Source organism: Oryzias melastigma, linkage group LG16 (assembly GCF_002922805.2).
Source record: "Oryzias melastigma strain HK-1 linkage group LG16, ASM292280v2, whole genome shotgun sequence".
NCBI lineage: Eukaryota > Metazoa > Chordata > Actinopteri > Beloniformes > Adrianichthyidae > Oryzias > Oryzias melastigma.
Window position 1 is genome coordinate 26,723,815 of NC_050527.1, and position 20,000 is coordinate 26,743,814.

General features: G+C 37.5%; 1 protein-coding gene and 1 long non-coding RNA gene across 7 annotated transcripts in view; both read left to right on the plus strand.

Annotated features, from left to right (window-relative positions):
* Nucleotides 1–2,338, plus strand: part of LOC112136656 (DNA-binding protein SATB1) — a 69,870-nt gene extending 67,532 nt beyond the window's left edge. For all 6 annotated transcript variants that reach the window (XM_024258502.2, XM_024258506.2, XM_036215765.1 and 3 more), the window contains one exon: nt 825–2,338. In XM_024258502.2, coding sequence (XP_024114270.1) covers nt 825–1,427 — 603 coding nt within the window. In that variant the 3' untranslated portion in view covers nt 1,428–2,338. The remainder of the gene's footprint in view (nt 1–824) is intronic.
* A 9,819-nt stretch (nt 2,339–12,157) lies between these two features.
* Nucleotides 12,158–20,000, plus strand: part of LOC112136532 — a 10,149-nt gene continuing 2,306 nt past the window's right edge. The window contains exon 1 of the long non-coding RNA XR_004949353.1: nt 12,158–12,310. This is a non-coding gene — a long non-coding RNA (uncharacterized LOC112136532). The remainder of the gene's footprint in view (nt 12,311–20,000) is intronic.

The window sequence follows — 20,000 nt, forward strand, 5'->3', positions numbered from 1 at the left end:
GTTGTGGTCATATAATTGTTCAAAAATTACGGTTGCTCTGGGACAAATATTTAAGGAAATATAAAAAAATTAACAAATCACTCTTTGGAAAGAATATGTTGGTTTTTGTGAGGTCACATAAAATTACATATTAATGAAGTTATAAATAAATTAATAAAGGGGAAAACAACGACTTGAGCAAATTTTCAACGAATTTAGTTGTCCTGTCCCCCGCAGCACACCCGTAGATAAAATGCGCATGAACCTTTTCTCTGAGTGCACCGAGCAGTCTTTGACTTCGATGTTTTGTGCGTCCTCGTCTAGGATTATTCTCCTACATCGACCCGTACGGACAACTGGGATTAAAGCGTTAGCAGTGATTGGCTGGAGTCAGTCTGGTTTCTATGGTAACCACTCCCACCAATCAGGAGTGAGCTTGTTGGAAGAGAACTACAGAAATATCTGTCAAACGTTTTGAACGTTGGACGTGGGGGCCAGCAGGCTCCGCCTACTTTTATTGAGGCATCTGATTGGTCAGTTTATAAAAATATTTTAAAGGTATTTAAGTATCAAAGTAAAAATGTTTATTCTGACCAATAGAATGACTGAGAAACAGCAGTTCAATTCTCTATAGAAGTCGATGGGATTTTGTTGGAGCCACTTCCTGTTTGGAACTCCGGGGGGAGGAGTCGCTCAGTCCAGTTTTTATGTACAGTCGATGGGTTTGATCCGCTGAACGGCTGATCATCCGACCTTCCAAAGAGGATTTCTGCCATTTCTCTCGTTGAGGTCGAGTCAACGGCCTCATTAAGGTGGTAATAAGTGTTCTCTGTCTCCCCCCACAGACTCCGCCCACTCAGACTCAGCACCAGCCCTCCCTGTCCCTCCACCCGTCCCAGCCTCTGCTGTCCCAGCAGCCCCTGCAGCAGCAGCAGGCCACCCCGGGCCCACGCCTGCCGCCCCGCCAGCCCTCCACGGCCTCCCCCGCCGAGACGGAGGACGAGGGCAGCCGAGGGGGCAGCATCAAGGCGCGCCCCAGCGGGGGCAAGATCTCCCTGGAGGCTCTGGGGATCCTGCAGAGCTTCATCCAGGACGTGGGGCTGTACCCCGACGAGGAGGCCGTGCACACGCTGTCCGCCCAGCTGGACCTGCCCAAACTCACCATCATCAAGTTCTTCCAGAGCCAGCGCTTCTACGTCAACCACCCCGCCAAGCTGCCCAAGGAGACCAGCAACAACAACAACAACAGCAGCACAGTCAACAACAACAACACAAACAGCAGCAGCAGCAGCAGCAGCCCCGCCTTCGACGAGGAGCTGACGGACTTCAGGGAGAGCGGCGAGCTGCTGAAGGAGCTGGACGAGAGCACGCAGACCAACAGCACCATCTTCTCCATCAAGCTCGAGGAGCAGCTGAGCCGCGCCGCCGAGGCCGAGGTCAAGGAGTAGGCCCCGCCCCCACGTCCGAGCGAGGCGAGTTCTCACACTGGAAACCGTTTCAGGTTCAAGAACTGCTTTTGGATTTTGTAAAAGTTGTATCATTGACTGTAAAGACTGCCGCCCCGTCTCCGTAACCTGCACAAACCCCGTATGTTGCCGTGAATATTTGCCGACTGCACTCCATGTTTGTTTTACACTGACGTCTTTTGAGCTACTGACCCGACGGAGAAGTTCTGCCGGACTCTGGAAGAATCAAACTGAAGGACCGAGGCCTTAACCCTGCGGAATCAGGTCAGAGTCCGACCAATCACAGCCCAGAACAGCTCCGCCTCTTATTTATTAGGGAAGAAATATAAATATATATAAATACATATATAGACATTATATTGTAACTGTTACAAAACATTCTTAAAGAAACTATGCCAACAAATGCCTTGTACTATACGGCACTGCCGACGTTAGATTATTTTGCAAAACCTCGGTCACTGTAACTCTGAGACGCCACACAGTCAAATGTGATGTTTTTTTGTCTGACATTATTTATTTTGACGTAAGAAAACTTGAGTTATCGTCACTTTTTCTTTCTTTGTTCGATTCCGCCAACTTGTTTTCTATTTATAAACGGCAAAAGTGTCTTAAACGTTTTCAAAAGAAGAAATGTGCTTTAAAGATCGCCTCTAAAGTGCTGTATGTCGAGCAACTCATGCTACAAGCTTCACGATCGATGTCGTATGCAACTCTTACTATCATGCAAATAAGCTTCAAGGATGAACCTGTAGGACACCTTAGAGAGAAACATATGCAATCTGTGTGGAACCATGTCTGCCAGCGTCTTCCTTTGGTACCGATCCTGTGTAGAAAGCCTGTACAAAAGTCTCTGTTTTTTTATCCGTTCTAAAAAGAATCAAAAGTCACCGTTATTTTGTTACTGACTGTTTTCTAAGTGGCTCCTCCCCGGAGGGTCATGGTGGTTCTCCACGCCATCAAACTGTTCTTCGTTGCGTTTGTGGCGTTACCTGATGTGTTTGTAAAGCTGTAAATACCCCATCCTGCTGTAAATACTTCGGGTTCGGCAGACGGACTCCTCTGTGAACGGCGGCGAGTGCACAGGTCTGCCCGCCCCGGAGGAGGACAGGTGTCTGCACCTGGAGGACGTCCCCTCACCTGCAGAACGGGCCGGCGCTCCCTCGATGTTTTTTGTTTTTTTCATGAATAAAAATCCCGACTGTAACTTTGTGTGTTTAAACAAAAAAAAATCACTTTTTTTTTTCTATCTGAAAGAAAAATGATGCACATAAAAAATAAAGAGGCTCCGTTTAGCATCATCTGGTCCTCCTTCTTCTGGGTTGTGAACGCCGGCGGCGGACGCCAGCGCGGCAGGACGGCGTGTTTTCAGGAGGATTAACCGTGTTTGCCTCCGCCTTAGCGAAGGGTTTCAAATGCAGACGGATGATACTTTTTTAGAACAGTAGTTCTCTTTGTGGAGGAGAAACCTCCGTTTGAGACTCTGAGGAGGTTAAACGGGTTTGTGACTCCGCCTACTTCTTCATCTTTGGAAGATAAATCATCGGAAAATTATTCAAATGTAAAAGTGTAAAAAATCTTTGGATTATTTCACTTGTGGAGAGGATAAAATGCAACTTTAAAAGTAGTTTTCTGAAGAAAAAAGTCGAGTTACAGAAAAAAGGATTAAAATGGGAGAAAACTCAAAACTAAATAGCTGGTGAATAAAAAAAAAGCTAAAAAGTGTCATAAATAAACTATAATCGAGAGAACTTTAAAATGCTCAAATTAATTGAATGATAAAACCTTCACAAGATGAGCTGAACTTCAATAAAATCATGAAATTATATTAAAAAAACAAATAGAATCTTTTTAGAACGGCTGATTTAAAATGTATATAAAGAAGTGAATAAAACCTTAAATTAAAAAAAATCTAAAAAAAAAAAACAATTGCTTTAAATGAAAATTAGAAAAAAAAATCTTTAAATTATTTAATCTTTCACTCGTGGAGAGGATAAAATGTAACTTCAAGTGCTGTTTTCTAAAGAAAAAAATGTGAGATAAACCAAAAAAATGCATCAATAAATCTGGAGAAAACTCAAAACTGAACAATTGCTAAATAAAAAAGCGAAAATCATAAAACAAACTGCCAGAATTGTTCAAAAAGTTTATGAACGGACTTTAAAATGCTCTAAAAGTAACTAAAGGAAAGAAACAACATCCACAAGATGAGCTGAACTTTATTTAAATCATGAAATTATATTTAAAAAAAAAAGCAAAATAAATCTTTTTATTGGATGTTATTAAACCACATTTAGTGAAAAAAGAAGAGCGGGTCCAAAAAGTTTTAAGCTGATAGTAATGCAAAATAAAACACTAAATGGACGGCTAATTTAAAGAAAAAAATCAAATTATAAAGAAGCAAATGATGCCTTAGATAAAATTAAAAAAACAATTACTATTAATTAAAATTAAAGAAAAATCTTAAAATTATTTCATCTTTTACTTGAGAGGATAAAATGAAACTTTAAGTGCAGTTTTCTAAAGAAAAAAAAGTGAGTTTAAGCAAAAAAAGCATCAATAGATGGAGAAAACAAAAAATGAACATTTGGTAAATGAAAAAGAGCTAAAAATATAAAACAAACTGCTAGAATTGTTTCAAAAGTTTGAACTTTAAAATGCTCTAAAATTAACTAAAGAAAATAAAACATCCACACGATGTCCTAAACTTATTAAAGTCATGAAATTATTTAAGAAAAAAAAGCCAAATGAATCGTTTTAGTCTGTAAGATTTAAACCTGGATGTTTTTAAACCACATTTATTAAAAAGAAGAGCCGGTCCACAAAGCTAATAAAAGTGTAAATGCTAAATAAAACACTAATTAAACACTAATTTAAAAAATATATTGAAAAATATGAAAAAATTATAATGAAATGAAAGTAAAAATGAAGTAAAAAATCAACATGACAACTTAAAAATTGAATTATCCTACAGATAAAATGTGTTATTTGAACTCTGAAAGATGAATAATTAGCGGCGCTAAACGAGTGGAAGGAATTCTCCTGAGTGTCTTTTTTATTTCACATTGGTTGAGTTTGTTCTCTGGGTTAAAGTTAATAAGCACATAATTTTACATAATTTAAAGTTTTTCCTTTTATATCCCAGTGGGACGTAAAAAGTTTAAATACGACAAAGAAAAGAATAAAAACTGAAAGTGAAATCCCTGATTATTAAACTGTTTGTCATGTTGGTCAAAATAATCCACGTTTTTAGGTTTGACTTCAGTGTTTTGGAGGGAAATCTGATAAATTAAATGTTTTTGGATTCGTTGTGACACGGTGAGAGTCCAACAACGGACGGATGATTTTAATTTTTAAAGAGTAAAAGTTATTTTTAAGGTTATAAAAGGAAAAAAGGAAAAAATGCATAAAAGAAAAAAAAAGAGAAAATTTTCATGAAAATTGAGTCAGATCTTTTATGTATTCTAATAAAGTTTTTTGTGTGTCAGTAAAACAAACTGAAGACATGAATGAAATATCGGCTCATAAATGCGTTCAGAACGTGGAGGATGAGGTCAGAGCGTCGCTGGGATTTTCAAAATAAACTGCAATAAAAGCATGCAGTCATGTGACCTTTAAACGTGCACATCTGTGGTGCTTCACGGCGGCGTGCCGGGCGCGCTTCACTGAACACAAACCCTGCAGAACCGCTGCAGAACTTCAGCAGAACCGCAGCAGAACTCCAGCAGAACTCCAGCAGAACTCCAGCAGAACTCCAGCAGAACTTCAGCAGAACTCCAGCAGAACTCCAGCAGAACTCCAGCAGAACTTCAGCAGAACTTCAGCAGAACTCCAGCAGAACTCCAGCAGAACTCCAGCAGAACTCCAGCAGACGTCAATCAAAACGAGCTTCAGCCTCACAGCTGATTGGAGGAGATTTCAGGTTAAAGAAATGTTATATTGATGAAGGAATTCTGATCGTTTACGTGCAAAAATAAGATTTCTTCACTTGAGAAAAGCAAAAAATGCTAAAAATAAATGCAAAAGAAAAGATCATAATCTTAATTTCTTGAATTATTATAGGCATTTTTTTTCTAATGACAAAATTCACATGTTATTGATCATTTTGAAATATTGTTGAATCTATTTATAGATGTATTGCATAATTCATTAGATTTATTGATATTTATGGATATCTAATGACCCAAAAATGATATTGAAGGTAAAGAAAATATAACATTTAGTGAAGCAGGAAAAGGTTGGAATATATAAATTATCTTCCTTCCACTCACTTTCAGGCAAACTTCTGAACTTCTTTTAACAATTTAATGTTTGTTATTTTCTTTAAACAAAATGCAAATACAAGTATTTATAATTAGGAGTAATAATTAAACAAACCACGAGTGTATGTGGACATATGTGTATTTTCAGATCAATTTTACGACTAAATGTCCTACGTTTAATGTTTAGAAATACATTTTAGTTTTTATTTTTGTTTTGACATTTTTCTTGCTCTGATTGTTTGAAATGAACCATCAAATCCAATTTAAAAGGTAAATAATGTTAAAAAAATCTCCTTAAATCATCTGGAAATGCAGATATTTTAGTAACTCGTGTGTTTAACCTTAAAAAAAAGCACAAAGTAAACAGTTTTCACCCCAAAAAAATGGGAAAAAATAAATTTTGTGTAAAATTTTGATTTTAAATACAGATTTTCTGATATCCAGCTTAAAAAAAGAAACAAAAGGAAACTTTTATTTTGATTTGAAAAAGTGTCAAACTATAAAACACATCAGATTTATTCTTTAGGCTCTAGTTTAAGTGACAGGAGCTAAATATTATGGTTAACTTATTTTTTTCTTTTTTAAAAATATTTTTTATTTTATGAATATTTTTTAGATTTTAATTTTCATGAATATTTTTTATTTATAAATATTTTTTAATTAGAAATATTTTTTTATTTTCTAAATAAATTTTATTTAAAAACATTTTTTATTATATATAAATAATACATATTTTTTATTTTAAATTTTTTTTATTTTCATTTTATACTTATTTGCTATTTAAAACATATTTTTTCCTTTTAGTTAAATGTGTTTTTTTTATTTTATAAATATTTTTTTATTTTATAAAAAAAAATAAAAAGAATACTTTAATTAATAAATTAATAACTTGTATTCTAATAATTTACTTTTTTAAAAATCTTTTCTAAGCCAAATCTTGTCTAGATCAGAATCTCTTTTTGCTTAACATTAACACTTAAACACAAAACCTTTAACATCCTGTAACTTTTCAACCGTTAACACAATAATTCCAGGAGATTCTGCGTCTCGAGGATCATAAACGCTGGCACTCTGGTGTTAAAGGGTTCAATTATAAAATACAAACAAGTCATATTTTTGTTTTTTGCGCATCATTTGTTCTTTTTCAATTTTATGTTTTGTCCTCACATTTAAAAAAAATCACCCTTTTTTAAGTTTTTATTCAAATTAAAAAATAACACTAAACATATCACTAAAGCGATATCATTTATTTCTAAAGGTTTCACAGTTAAACACACTTCTAAAATGGCAGCATTGTTTTTTATTTCTCAAGTTTTATGTTTGTTTTTTTTTGTCACATTTTAGTCCTTCCAGTGTTACCTTATTTATTATTAATGTTCAGATTATTTTTTAAAAAGTTATTTCCCGTCTCCTGCATGTCTGCATGTTTACAGAAAACGTTTCTGAAGGTCAACTTTGATTATTTCGTTTGTCTCGATGTAAAGCGGCGTTTTGGTTGATGTGTAAATGTTAAATCATCAGCTTTAAACAACAAATCTCCAACTGAGTACTCTCCACGACTGTCAGGGTTTTTGTCCCTCCTTTGTTGCCGTACTCAGAGAAGCGTCACATTTGACAAAATATATTTTTATGGAGAGTAAAATATTGAAAGTTATTTAAGGTTTAAGTTGATTTATTCTGGAATAATATTCCTGCCTTTTTATTATTCATAATTATGTTAAAAAGTTACAGTTTTAAAGTTTTAAAAATTGTCATTCTGCTAGATTTATGGACAATTTTGGCATTTACTAAGATTCTTCTGGCTATTTTGGAGTTTAGCTAATAATTCAGCTACATGCTAGCTGTTTTAGCTAATATAGTCTTTTTCTGTTTTTTAGGATGTTTTGGAGTTAAGCTAATACTTCAGCTAAGTGTTAGCTGGTTTAGCTAATTACCCCTTTTTGTATTTTCTAGGCAATTTTGAAGTTTAGCTATTTTTTCAGCTAGATGCTAACTCTTGTGGGTTCATTTAGCATTTAGCTAATATTTTATCTGACTATCAGCTTCACCGTTTTTAGCTATCAATATCAGCATCTTCAGTGGCCAAATTCAGCTTACAGCATTCACACTAACATTATCACAGGTAATGCTATATATCTAGTTCATAAATATGTTAAAAAGTTATGGTTTTATAGTTTTAAAAATGTAGTTTTAGAGTGTTCCATTAATGTTTATCCTGTTGGTCCCGTGACCTCAGGGTTGTTTTGGATTTTTGCTCCTCGTTTGATTAACTTTGACACTCCTGATTTATTCCATCATTTATTTAAAAATATCTTAGATGCTTCAGAAAATTGGTCAAAACTTTTATAAACCTCGGAGAGCGTGAGTGACGCATTCCTTCCACGTTTTCTCAGGTTACAGCTGAGAGGCGGCCCTCTGTGTTTACCCATCAGCCCCTGGGACTGTGCGGTAAATCAAACAGGAAATGCAGCAGAAACCCTGGAAACATCTCTGCGGGATGAACGTGTCCTCGTCTGTCTGTCGTTCTGCTCCAAACAGGACAAACATTCTGTTTTTTTCTCTTCTGAACTTGAAGAAGCAGAAACACAAAGATGTAAATTAATGACATTAATCACAGCTGTCTGTCCCTCTTTGCCCTCCAGTTTTGAGGAGATGAAGCGAGAACCAGCCTGAGCCGTCCTCCTGATCACATTAGCTCATCACATGATTGTGAACATGGATGGTGATGGATGGAGAGCGAGCGGCGAACGTTCTTCCTCTCCTTTTATTAACACACTCTCACGTCGACTGAGCGCGTTTCCTCGATCAGTTACAGGCGTGTGAACGGGCTGGAGGTCGCCGCCCTGCAGGGGGTTTGTGATGTGGGGGGTCCAAACTTTCTGGTCAGATTTGGTGACATGGTGAATTCTTAAATGTAAATGTGATGAATCTGACTCTCTCCTGGACTCCCTCTGTCTGTGACATAAAGCGCTGTGAGATGACGGACGTGGGAGTTTGTCTGTGGAGCTTTTTATTTTTGTGAATCAATGTTGTTAAATGTTTTTGCTTCACTCTATGCCGTTCTACTGCGACACGGGTGGAGGAATTTCAGCATCCTATCCTGTACTCCCTCGTGAGTCTTTCTGGGTGATGAGCGCCACCAGAATTACTTTAAAACTGTAACTTTTTAACATAATTATGAATATAGCATTACCTGTGATAATGCTAGTGTGAATACTGGAAGCTGAATTTGGCCCCTGGAGATGCTGAAATTGATAGTTAAAATCACTGAAGCTGATAGCTAGCTAAAATATTAGCTAAATGCCAAATTAGGCTAATAAAAGGGTTAGCCAAAACAGCTAGCATGTAGCTGAAATATTAGCTAAACTCCAAAAAAGCCTAAAAAATCGTATTAAAAAACAAAATAATCCAAAAAGCTGTCAGAATGCCAATTTTAAACCGTAAATTTAACATAATTATGAATGATAAAAATGCAGGAATATTATTCCAGAATAAATCAACTTAAACCTTAAATAACTTTCAGTATTTTACTCTCCTTAAAAAGGTATTTTGTCAAAATTATACAAGTTAGAAATGAGCTCAAGATAACATCGGGTCATTAATAACAATAAAATAAAATGATCTGGAGGGCCGGATAGAATTACCCGGAGGGCCGGATCCGGCCCCCGGGCCTTGACTTTGACACACGTACCCTGGTAGGATTAACAAAGTTTTTATCTACCTATTTCTTTTGCAGTAGGAGAGCAGAAATACAACTAAATATTCAGGATGTGTTGATTCAGTCAAGCCACGATTCGATTCGAAACAGTTTTAAAGTCACAGTTTTGATTTTTTCAGATTTTTTTTTATCAACACAATGAATTAAAGGTATTTTAAAGTCAAATATGTTTTCTTTTTGCCCCTTACATCAAATTGTCTGTTTTCCTACTAACAGTAAGAATTCAACACAACTTATACTGAAATGATCCCAAATCCTCTCATACTGGGTTCATGTTGTGCTCCATGTGACGGACCGCTCCACCCCCGCGCCCGCTCAGCGCAAGAGACGGTTCACGTGCAGTTTGTAGAGTATAATTGACAGAGAGATAAAATAAAAGTGAATGAAAAAGAGCACGGCGCCCGTGAAGCTGCGTCGTCACCATGACTGTCGTCACGGTTGATTGGTCAAAGTTACAGTAAAGTTGCATCAAACTGAAACAGAGTGAGGATAAAATCTCAGCTTCAGCTTTGCTGGAATTTGTGTTTATAACTAGGATCGCAACATCACAGAATCCTGGATCCCTCCATGTGGAGGAATGACTTCGTGTTTTCAAACATTTTGTTGCAGCGTTCTGCTGATCTTTCCTGCAGTCTGTTGTTTATCTGGATTTAGCTGAAGTGGCCTCTCGTTTTGTGAAGCAGCACTCGAACCGCTCGCCCCTCTAAACCGGCCTCACTGCTCTTTTCACAACAACAGCCGCCGGACGAGCGGCGGCTCTCTGCAGCTCTCGACGGCTCTCAGCGGGCCGGCACCGATCAAAGATGTTCTGGAAGGAGAGCGCTCACTCTGATCCAGAATCATCTGCATCAAACTGAGCCCCCAGCAGGGATGCAGATGTTTCCACGTCCTGATTGGTTCATTGTTGCCGTGTGGGCGTTTCCTTCCTCTCATCATCATTACTCAGAGACAGATGGAGAACGGTCGAGTGAAGGAATACAAGACGCATAGAAACGAGCTCATAGAAGCAGCTTCAACGCCGACAGGTGAGTCTTCCTTCACCTGAGTCTGACTCAAGATCTGTGACCTTCATGTCGTCTGAGGACAGCATGGACCAGCAGAGGTCAGGCCGGGTCATCGCTTTGGAGTTTTAGGGTTGGATGTTTACATTGATGTATTTTTCAAACTTTTAGATGAAGAATTAAATAATTTTTTGCTTTCAATGTTTTTCTTTTACTTTCGAGGTGAAATAAATTTTCTCAGCAGTCAGAAAAAATGCCTTGTTTGGTTTTTGACTTTTAAAATGTTTCCATGTATTTCTATTATTATTTTGCTTCTGTTAGTTGCTGCTACTCAATGAGCCAGAGGCGAGGTCCACGGCCAAGACCAGGAACACAGACGAGCCACCTGGACTGTCTGCTGCTCTTTCGGAGGGGAGTGAGAAAGAGGAACAACACCTGAATAACACTGCACCAAACAGAAGCTCAGAGATCCAAATAAAAATAGATAATAAAGAATAGAGGGAATAAAAACAGAGGACAGAACCCCAGTGGACCATACTTTACCACCTTCTAACGTCTAGTTGGTACTGAAATTTAAGCTTCAAGTTGTGTGTCTGTAAAATGTTCTTTTATTCACAGATGTTGCTTTAAACTGAATCTTTAGACATTTCTAAACACTTTTAAACCGAGCTGATATGGAAGGTGGTTGATATTTTTTAATTATTTGTTACCGCTCTGAAAACTTTCTGTCACCTCGTCTGCCAAAGATGATTTATACAAACTCACTTTTTATCATGAACTTCTTTATCTTCTATTCTTTACCTGCAGGTTGTTGGTCCTCACAAAAAAACGTACGTATTACTCGTATCTCAGACAAAATCACAAACATGAGTTTAAGCGTTCATTACCTGTTTGCTCCATTTTTTATTCAAAATGTAACTAGAAAGATACAAAAATGATTCAAAATGACATTTTCTATAATAGTTTTGAACAGGATGTCAAAACTGTTCACACAAGGGGCCAACATTCACTGAGCACTTTAAAACTACATTATTAAACTTTTAAACTTTAACCTAACATAATTATGAACTCGATATACAGGATTATCTACGATAATGCTAGTGTGAGTGCTGTAAGCTGAATTTGGCAGCCAGAGATGCTAGTGCTGAAAGCTGAAGATGCTGAAATTGATTGATAAAAGCGCTGAAGCTGATAACCAGCTAAAATATTAGCTGATTGCAAAATTAGCCTAAAAAACTAAAAAAAAAAAAAAAACTTAGGATAGCAAAGCTAAACCAAAATAGGCAAAAAAATTCATACATAAAAAACAGAAGCTGACAGCTGAAAATGCTGAAGCTCATAGCCAGCTAAAATATTAGCTAAACTCCAAAATAGCCTTATAAAAATCTTATTAAATGCCAAAATAGTCCAAAAAGCTGCAGAATGACAATTTTTTAAACTTTAAAACTGTAACTTTTTAACAAAATTATGAATAATAAAAAGGCAGGAATATTATTCCAGAAGAAATCAACTTAAGCCTTAAATAATTTTCAATATTTTACTCTCCATAAAAATATATTTTGTCAAATTATACATGTTAGAAATGAGCCCAAGATCCGGCCCCCCGGGCCTTGACTTTGACACGTGGTTTAGAAAATGATAATTAAATAAAGTGGTTGTTTATTTTTGTTTTTTCATTGTTGATTTTAATTTGAAGGAATGTTAACGGTTGAAAAGTTACAGTAAATCCAAGAATATAAAAACTGGAGATCTGGTGTTTAAGGGTCAAAGGGGGAGGAGCCTAAAGCAGGTAAATCAGAAAATGTTTGCAGCTGCTGCAGAGGGTTCCTGTGGAAGAAGAGGAAAGAGACGGAAGAAGTTAAGAAATGTGACGGAAAAGTTCAGCAGGTGAGTTTGAGGCCTGTTAGCTGTGTAGGTGAGGTAACTTTTTTCAGTTTGTAGTTTTTGTTTTCTGGACTCATTTTTCTGTGTTTGTCAGAAAGTTTAAACCTGCAGAGTTCAGAATGTTCTGACTCCTCATGATAGAAGCTCAGCTACTCTTCAGTCCGGTGGAGGCTGGTCGGTGTTTGTGGTCGTTTGAGGCGCTTATTTGTTGAGAGAGTTCAAACTTTCAGCTGGGAGAGTTCTTACATTTCAGAGGAAATAGAAACTTTTTAAAGCTAAGACGGAGTTGCTTAAATCTTTAAAGTTGATGATCCTTCATTTCTGAAAAAAATTGTAGTAAAATTGCTTAAAAATCTCCAATACGTTCCAATTTAGCAAAAATATTGACTGTAGCTTAAATATGAGTTAAACTTCAAAATCCCCCAAAAAATGTTATCTTGTTGTTTAAATACTAGCTAAACTCCAAAGTAACCTAAGATTCCTCAGTTAACTAAATTGGCAAAAAAAAAATGTTAGCCTGTTGCTAAAATAGAAGCTGAACTAAAAATTAGCCTATGAAAACCTCAGTAAATAACAAATTAGCCAGAAAAGTTGGCAAGTTTCTGAAATATTAGCTAAACTCCAAATTAGCATAAAAAAAAAACAGATGCCAAATCAACCCAAAAAAGAAGCTAGCTTGTTGCTTAAATACAAGCTAATCTCCAAAAAAGCCTTAAATTCCTCAGTAAACTAAATCTGCCCAAAAATGCTAAAATAGAAGCTAAACTTTAAATTGGTCAATAAGATCCTCAGATAACAAATTAGCCAAATATGTTGGCCTGTTGCTATAATAAAAGTTAATGACTAAATTTGCCTAAAAACCCCAGTAGCCAAATTAGCCAAAAACATTAGCATCTCGCTAAAATATTAGCTAAACTCCAAATTAGTGAAAAATAAAACCTCAGTAGATGCCAAATTAGCCATAATAGAGCTAACACAGTGCTTGAACACTAGCTAAAATTTAAAAAAGCCAAAAGATGTTAGCCTGTTGCTTAAATAGAAGCTAAACTGTAAATTAGCCTATAAAAATCTCAGTAGAAAACAAATTAGCCACAAAAGTTGTCATGTTGGTAAAATATTAGCTAAACTCTAAATTAGCACAAAAAAAAAGCTAGCACATTGCTTAAATACTAGCTAAACTCTCCAGAAATGGTCATCAAGTCCAGACGGATCAGAGCTGGAGAGCTCCGGGTGTAATCCTGAGTATCTTCTGATCCAGAGAGCATCTCCGGCGGGATAATGGAGCAGTTGCGAGGCCTCCTGCCACCGCTCCATCCTTGACAAGTAAGCATCAAGAGAACTGGGAGGAAGCTGTTAAATTGCCATAACAGCTGTGCGGAGTATGAATAACTCGTTAGCTGTGTGCATTTTAAGTCATCAAATCCCGAACCTCCTCACCTAACCCTCATTTGCAAAGGGGACAGGAGGGAGGTGCTAATTAAAGGGATAAAGAGAACAAATCCTATCAGATCTATTGCAGCACTTTTTGATAGAGAGAGGGGTGGAGGTGTCGGTTTATGGAGGGAAAAAAACCCTCCACGCTTACATCTGTACTCTCAAACACTCATGGAAGGTGCGATTTCATGTTTAATTAATTAAGCCGTCTCTTTAACTGTATCTTGACAAATGCGATGCCAATTAGACGGTGTGGAAAAATTGTTTATTGCTAATTAATGGTTGATTTCTGGGGAAAAGAAATAAAATCTTTTGCTTTTCCTGATGTTAGAAAAGAGCATCAGCGTTGGTCTGTCCACCGCAGCTCTTGTGTTGGAAAGCTTCATCTTCTGCCTTTTTTACTAATTAGTCTCAGAGTTTAAGTCCAGCTGATGTTTTCTCATCCTGGTGCACTTTTTTAGTTTCATCTTCATATGTTGTAGCTTTTAAGAAAACGGTTAAACTGTAATTGAATCGAGTCTTCACTCTCCAGCTGTTTGGATCTCCAGAATTCATCAGAGCCGACAGATCCTCGGGATCTTTGCTGGCTTGTTTGGATTTGTTGATGGTTTCAGTTTGACTGTTTTAGTTGGAGAAACAGGAAAACAAAGACGTTTTTGATCCAGTAAAAACGCATCTGCTGCATTTCTGGTATTTGTTGCAAAAATAAATGTAGTGAAGAAGAAGAGCTGCAAAGAAAAAAAATGAGCCAAACTATAAATTACACACAAGAAAAAAAAGTTGGTACCCTCAGTTAATGATGAAAAACTCTCAAAGTGATGTTCACACTGGACAAGGAGGGAAGGGCTTCCTCTTCTTTTTCTGGTGTCTTCTACCAAATCTCTTTTTCATATTTTGCATTTTTTCTCTTTATTTTTATGTTTTGTTCATACAAATAATTCATAGAAAAAGTTAATTTTTATCAAATTAGCCCTAACAAGCTAGCTTGTTGCTTAAATGCTAGCTAAACTCCAAAATAACCTAAAACTCCTCAGTAAACTAAATTAGCCAAAAACATTAGCTTGTTGGTACAATAGAAAGCTAAACTCTAAATTAGCCTATAAAAACCTCAGTAGATAACAAATCAGCCAAAAACGTTAGCATGTTGCTAAAATATAAGCTAAACTACAGATTTAGCCTCAGTAGATGCTAAATTAGCCATAAAAGAGCTAACACATTGCCTAAACACTAGCTAAAATTTAAAAAAGCCTAAAATTCCTCAGTAAACTAAATTAGCCAAAGGATGTTAGCCTGTTGCTTAAATAGAAGCTTTAAATTAGTCTATAAAAACCTCAGTAGATAACAAATTAGCCGTAACATTAGCATGTGGACCGACTCCTGGTCTTTCCACATCCTGCCTGCTCCTAAATGACTTTGGTAAAGTTAGAATGTGTTCTCAGATTCTTAAACTCAAAGGAAGGTGTGATGCTCTGGTTTGTGAAATCTCATTGTTTCTTTTTGGAAACCTTATTTTTAGTTTAAATCAAATACGAATAACCATTTAACAGATACCTGTGGTACATTTAACCGTGACAACAGCTGCTATCGTCTGGTTTGCTGTCGGCATCCTTAGCTATCACCATAGCAACGTAAAGCACGTATCACAATTTGGTTGAGAGACTTGTACCAACGTGCAAAATCTAAACAAAACAAAATCAAGGACTTGAATGCATAAACAAAATACATCAAGTTGAAAATAAGTCTCTATTTCTCGCTAGAGAAGTCATAAAAACAAAACTTAAATCTCTCTAAATCCTAAAATGTAATTATTTCCCACTGAAAACAGAGGATATCCGCTTGCAGGAAAACATGTCAGTCATGTGACCTAAAGTATGGCTGCAGAAATGAATGAAACATTATTACATCGACATGGTACAATTGTAGAGCCGCTTTTGTTTTGGTATGAGTTTTGGTTGCATTCACTTAAAATAATCTACATTTTTGTTGTTTTTATTGTAAAATTATTTTTATGGTTGAAACTTACATCAGCAGAGTTTCTGGATCTTTTATTTCACATCATAGGGGGCAGAAATCAGAATCTGTAAACACATTCTAACAGTCATTTAGTTGGAGGGTACCATTCTGTTTGAGGGATGGCATGTTATTGGAGGGTACCATTCTTGTTGGGGCGCACCATTCTTGTTGTGACTGGGGCGTACCATTCAATTTGGGGCGTACCCTTCTTGTTGTGGCGTACCATTCTTGTCGGGGGACACCATTCCTTTTTGGGGCACACCCTTCTTGTTGGGGCGAACCATTCCTTTTTTGGGGGGCATCATTCTTGTTGAGGCTGGGGCGTACCATTCAATTTGGGGCGTACCCTTCTTGTTGTGGCGCACCATCCTTGTCGGGGCACACCATTCCTTTTTGGGGCGCACCACACCTTTCTTGACGTGGCGCACCCTTCTTGTTGGGACGCACCATTCCTTGTTGGGGCGCAACCTTCTTGCTGTGGCGCACCATTCCTTTTTGGGGCGCACCCTTCTTATTGGGGCGCACCATTCTTGTTGTGGCTGGGGCGTACCATTCAATTTGGGGCGTACCCTTCTTGTTGTGGCGTACCATTCTTGTTGGGGCGCACCATTCCTTTTTGGGGCGCACCCTTCTTGTTGGGGCGAACCATTCTTTTTTGGGGTGCACCATTCCTTTTTGGGGCGCACCCTTCTTGCTGGGGCGCACCCTTCTTGATGGGGCGAACCATTCCTTTTGGGGCGAACCATTCCTTTTTGGGGGGCATCATTCTTGTTGTGGCTGGGGCGTACCATTCCATTTGGGGCACATCATTCCTTTTTGGGGCGCACCCTTCTTATTGGGGCGCACCATTCTTGTCGGGGCACACCATTCTTGTCGGGGCACACCATTCTTGTCGGGGCACACCATTCTTGTCGGGGCGCACCATTCTTGTCGGGGCACACCATTCTTGTCGGGGCACACCATTCCTTTTTGGGACACACCCTACTTGTTGTGATGCACCATTCAAGTTGGGGCCCGTTATTCCTGTTGGGGCCCTCCGTTCTTGTTGTGGGGCACCACTCTGTTTTTATCTATCAGTCAACCTCTAGACAAAGGTTTCTGTTTGCTTCTAAGTGAATCCTGTTGTGGGTCTCTATGGTGTCAATGAGGACAAACTCAGACTACAGTACAAAACTCACTTATACAAAAGTGTTTCAGGCTTTGTTCCTTTCACGTAGGGGACACTGAAGTCCTCTGCATAAATCTGAAGAAGTGAGGTTGGAAAACACCTGGAGAGCCGATGTTGAGATCCTCACAGGTGCACCAGCTGATCCACATTCAGCTCTGAATATGCACTCGTTCATCTTTATTTTTTTAGCAGCTGATTTTAAACCAAACGAGCTGCTAAAGTAACAACAGATTTTTATTCTTTATTCTGATCGGAATGTAAAATCTTTACAATTATTATTTTTTCTGCAGGTTTATCATTTCTGCTGTTACTGTAAGTGAAAAAAATCCAAACTGTCATTTAAATTGATCTAATATTTAGAGAAATCTGAACTATTATTTTCTTCACATCAACAAGTTTATTTTTTGCAAAAAAAAAAGGTTCAAGGTAAAAAGTTGAATTTTAAAAGTGAATTAATATAAAGTTATACAGCATTTTTGTTTGGTTTTTCTTTACAAAGAATGAAGAAAAGCTCCTGTTTTATATTAAAAAACAATCAGTTGAACTGACGATTTATCGCTTTTTGGGAAGTTGAAGCAAAAACAAGTCTTTTATGTTAAAATTATAGGGTTTAATGATTTTTTTAGCATTTATCTAGACTTGCACACATTAAAGTGAGAATAAATCAGTTATTTCACCAACAGTTGAAAAGGTGTTTTTTTTTTTTTAAATCGTTGTGACTAAAGCGTTGGATGATGGAGGTTCTGCTGCCGAGCTGCAACAAAAGTCACACGATTGTGTTCAAATAATTAAAATCTCTTTTCCAGACGTGCTGAAGCTGTCATATCAGTTCTCTCTTTTGACATTTCCAAAAGAGTTTGAACCTTTTCTACTTTTGTTTTATCCACAGTCGCCCAGCATGATTGGAGTGACAACAAGCTTCCATTGTTGCCTTCATTATGAAACTATCGCTTCTGAGGGCCAAACATTCAAGTGCTTTTAATTAAACCAAAAAGATCACTTTTGATGTGGAGAACGAAGGTCTGATGAAGAGAGAACTTTTTCTTTTAGCATCACTTCATTAGTTTGAAGTGACTTAATATCTACCGCAGTAAATCCGTGTCAGCAGTGAGTCATGTGTCACTCATGAGACTAAATCAAGTGGCCTGACCTCGGCCCAGCATTCAGATGCCTCCGACCTCCAGAAAATGCCTTTTGTTCCTCAACACTTCCTCCAATTGAATCCGCATGTGAATTATCTTTTTCTCACAGAACGCGGCCTGCCGTCATCTTTCAATTACATGTGCAAAAGTGAATGAGTTCTCTGGAAATAGAGCCTGGGAGAATCCAGTGTTTTTCCTCGTCTGTTGAAACGTCTCGGAGTTGATTTCTGCTCTGGTTGAACACGGCGATGGTAATGAAAGTACAAGCTCTCGTGGTCAACAGGATTATCCTTCAGATAGGAAGTCCTATATGTGTTTAATTTATGTGCGTGAATCGTGTTAAGAGGGGCCTTCCAGACTAAATCTACTCTGCATATAATTAGAAATTTACAACTTTTCCATCTCCGCCGCGTCCAACCAGGAGGAATGGGGACGTGAATTTTAATTGTGCTCGCAGCTACGCAGTCGGCGACGGCGGTGACACACAGCCGCGTTCCCTGAGGTATAAAAATTTAAAATCAACTAAGTAAAAAGGGAAGTTGTTTCAAACGGGAGAGGAGGGAAGGGGGCCGCATTGGCAAATGAAGAGAGCGGCGGCGGCGGGACTCAATTCCCAAAAGATGGTTTATTATTCCGCGCTAAAATGAAGCGGGACCAAGGAGTGGTAGTCAGCGATGCGTCAGAGTTGCTCTTTGAAGACATTAAAAAGCTGAACGCACAACAAAGACCAGATGTTCCAACATGCCTTATTTATGCACCCATCAGCCTGGCTCCATGTCCACGAAACATCTACCTTTCTGAAAGAGTGACTGATTTCCTTTGGCTGTGTGCAGAGTGTGTGTCTGTCATCTGGAATCGTGCGAGGATTTCTGGTTCGCTGTTGAAGTCTAACGAGATGGAAAGTCGCTTCTTCTGCTGCAACACAAACTGTAGTTTCCAGCAGCTGCACTCACCTTTTACTGACGGTAGCCGAGAACCGCAACGAAAGAAGGAAAAGAAAACTAGAAACAAGACTGTGCAGAAATAAAAAAAAATCTAGAGAAAAAATTCATTGCAACAAAAGTAAAAGTATCTGCAAAAAAGGTGATTGATTGCTGCAAAAAATAAACTGCGAACAAAAAATGTGGACAAAAAAATAAAAAAGTAATTGCAAAAACAATTTTTGGACACAAATTAAAAAGTAACTGCGAACAAAAAATATTGAAACAAAACTGAAAACCGCGAGCAGAAATTGTTCAGGCAAAAACTTCAAAGTAACTGCGAATAAAAAATGTAAAAAAAAATGTAAAAAGTAATTAACATTTGTTTTAAACAAATGAAAAATTAACTGCGAACAAAATATTTGACACAAAAATGAAAAAGTAACCGAACAAGAAAGGCGATTAACTAGAAAGCTTCATTGGACGTCGATTATCGGGATTGTTTTTGCAGACGGACACACCAGAAGTGGACTGATGTTTGCCTTATGAACCACTGAGAGGAGAATATTTCAAAAATCGCCTGATGTTGTGAACCAAATATTACATTTACAAAACCACATTTATCAATAAAGCTCCAAATTTTTATGATTTATTGGCCTGAATTAGTTTTTTCATTCAATCCAAGACAAACCTTCAGTCGGCAAAACAGGATAAACATTTATTCAACACTCTAAAACTACATTTTTAAAACTTTAAAACCATGACTTTGAACATAATTATGAACTAGATATTTAACATTACCTGTGATAATGCTAGTGTGAATGCTGTAAATTGAATTTGGCCGCTGAAGAAGCTGAAAGTGAAAGCTAAAAATGCTGAAGCTGATAACTAGCTAAAATGTTAGCTAAATGCTAAAAAACAAAAAAAAAACTTTGGTTAGCCAAAACAGCTAGCATGTAGCAGAAATATTAGCTAAACTCCAAAACAGCCTAAAAACTTGACTCTGACACACGTTT